The sequence below is a fragment of the Saimiri boliviensis genome, chromosome 11, assembly GCF_048565385.1.
Source record: "Saimiri boliviensis isolate mSaiBol1 chromosome 11, mSaiBol1.pri, whole genome shotgun sequence".
Lineage (NCBI taxonomy): Eukaryota > Metazoa > Chordata > Mammalia > Primates > Cebidae > Saimiri > Saimiri boliviensis.
In genome coordinates this window covers 97,060,072-97,062,886 of record NC_133459.1, presented here as the reverse complement: position 1 = coordinate 97,062,886, position 2,815 = coordinate 97,060,072, and the positions used below count along the sequence as shown (strand labels likewise).

General features: G+C 40.4%; 1 protein-coding gene across 1 annotated transcript; it reads right to left on the bottom strand.

The window, feature by feature from the left end:
* Positions 1-1,002: 1,002 nt before the first annotated feature.
* Positions 1,003-1,384, bottom strand: LOC101037399 (protein BEX4-like). The gene has a single exon (XM_074381520.1). It carries the CDS (start codon positions 1,366-1,368, stop codon positions 1,063-1,065), a length of 306 nt encoding a protein of 101 aa, XP_074237621.1. The 5' UTR covers positions 1,369-1,384; the 3' UTR covers positions 1,003-1,062.
* Positions 1,385-2,815: the final 1,431 nt, after the last annotated feature.

Here is a 2,815-nt window from a genome sequence, read left to right as displayed (position 1 = left end):
GAAAAAGAACCACTTAACCATTTATCTTATAACTATAATTTATACTGCTTTTTGGGGGGGATTGAAAGCCACATCTAGTTTAGTTTTTAAATTCAAAACAACTCCAAAATATGGAATAGAATTCATTTGATCTAAACATAAAGTGAAAATCAATACTTTAGGAGACATTGTTTCTGGTTGCTTAATATTAATTCCATCAGTAGGGCCTAGCTGAAAATACTCAGGTGAGATTCATGTAATACAGAATTAACCATTTCAAAGTGAACAATTCAGTGGCATTTAGTATATTCACAATATCATGCTACCATCTCCATGTAGTTCTTTTTTTATTTTCATCTTGATATTGTTTCTTTATTTTTTATGCTTATGACACATTATACACACACACACATATGTATATAGGTACATACACACACATCAACAGCAACAATGTGCTTTTGGTACACATCAGAATTACTTAGAGAGTTTGTTAAAAATGGAGATTCCGGAGCCCCACTCTGTGAGTTTGGACAATAGGTCCCACATTCTCAAATGCCCCCTGCCCCCCCAAGGTGTTTTTATACAGATGGTAGACTCACTCTGAAAAACACTAGAACATACATTCTTAAAATTCAGACATTGAATTATGGGTATGATCATTCTTTCTTGGTCAGGGACAAGAAAATATTCTCAAGACAAGTGAGATTTTGAGTCAAGGTAGAAGAAAAATAACATTTACAAAAAATAACAACTGGAATGAAAGAGGAAGATGATGGAATACAGACTGCTTTTTGAACTGCTTTATGCATTTCATATTATGAAGAGAATATTTTTCCTAAAATGAGTGACGCTACCATGCTAACAGTAACTTTTAGGCTGAGACAAAACAATATTCAATTAGAATTCTAATTTCCATTAGAAACTGGTAAGTGGAAACACCAAAAGGCTTACAGAAAAAGTAAATTACAAAAATACAAGCTTGTAAAGCAGTGTTCACATTTTTAACCTCAGGAAAAACTTTAGGATTCAAGGTATGAAGCAAAAGTCATAATGGTTGTCAGGTTCAGGAGTTTGGAAGCGCACTTAGTGCCTTATCTGCTGTTCCCTAGTCTTTCTCTTGATTTCTATCATCTGCCCTACAAACCTTTCTACATCATCTCTCGCTTCATTGTGCTCACTATGTCTATTAGGTATGGCCCATCGAAAATTAGGGACAAGTCGCCTAACTCGCCCCTGTCTGATATTTCCTCCAGGCTTCTGCCCTTCACCCCCTACCGAATGGCGGGATTCTTTTTCATTCTGCTTGGGGACCTGCTCCCCTCCTTCGTTTTCTTGTTGGGGATTTTTCCCGTCGAGATTGTTTGCCGCTAGTTCCTCTTCAGACTCCATTACTCCTGGGCCTATCCTTGCCGATTCTCGACGCGAGGTGCGGCGCCGCGACACTCAGTCCCGCAGACCTGCTTCCCCTCCGCTTCCTCCTTTCGGGCCGCCCCTGGCCCGCCTGTCCTCAGGGCCACCTGGAGCAGGTACCGCTGCCGAGAAGGGAGCGCTCTCCATGCAGTTCTAAACATTTCATCACCCCAACAGGAAAGCCCATACCCAATAAGCTGTGTACTCGTTATCCTCATGTCCTGGCAACCACCAATGTGTATTTTATCTCTATAGATTTACCTATTCTGGATATTTCATACAAATAGGGTCATATGATATATAAATTCATAGATAAAAGCCATGCTAGTATCCATGCCATAAATGAGGTCTAGGGAATTCAAGGCTACAGCAGAGGGTGAAAGCCATGTGTGGCTTTTCCCCATTTATCCCATTGGGGCCATTTGCCTTCCCATGGCCTGGCTTCCTGCACTGATGGCAGTTACCTATGAGGGCATTCCGAAGGCAACCCAGAGGGGGCTAGACGGCTTGTAAAGCAGCCAGTAGTGGGACCTGCCTTTGTTCCCTGTGTTTCTCCTTTTTCTTAGCCCTGTCCTCCTCACTTTGCTCTTTGTTCATAAAAGACTGAAGAGGTTAATCTGAGGACCTTCTGCAAGGCTGACTTTTGTAATTTACTCCCAGTTCATTTTTAGGCCAAACAGTATTGCAAAAGAAAACTAGGTTTTTTTGTTCTAAAGTTTGGGAGAATCAAACTTTTCCCAGTTTTTGTAAGCTATATTATATCCTATAATATAATATATACCCTTAATCTTGGTCCCATCTCATCACAATTACCCACTTGAGAACAGAGGAGGGGAAATTTTGTGAGGTTATATTCCAGTTACTTGGGAGACCAAGGCACAAGAATCACTTGAACCTGGGAGGCGGAGTTTGCAGTGAGCCAAGATCGTGACACTGCCCTCCAGCCTGAGTTATGGAGGGAGACTCTGGCTCAAGAAAAAAAAAAAAAAAAAAAAAAGAATGGCTAAACAAACTGTGGTATATACATAAAATGGAATATTACACAGCCATAAAAAGAAATGAAGTACTGATACACGTGGATGAACCTCACAAGCATTATGTTGAGTGAGAAAAGCCAGAAACAAAAGGTTACATGTTATATCGTGAGGGTGCTAACTCAAAAAAAGGTAATAGGTGGGGTCCCTAATGGGCCACAAAGTGAGGCCCTGTGCAGGCAGACAAACTGCTTCAAAAACTGTAAGAAAACTTGGCCCTGGGGTGTAACAGGAATAAAAAGCATAAGATGATGTAGGACATTCTTCTTAGTTCAGCTAAGAGCTAAGTCCTTATCACATGGCCATGAAAAATTAGGCACCCAAACAATTTTAAGGGTGAGAATAATGGAATTTATTGAGCCAAAAAAGAAAAAAAAAAAAGGGTAACAGGG

What these genes read in the sequence shown, in the direction of transcription:
- LOC101037399 (XM_074381520.1), bottom strand. Translation starts at nt 1,368, where the DNA reads ATGGAGTCTGAAGAGGAACTAGCGGCAAACAATCTCGACGGGAAAAAT.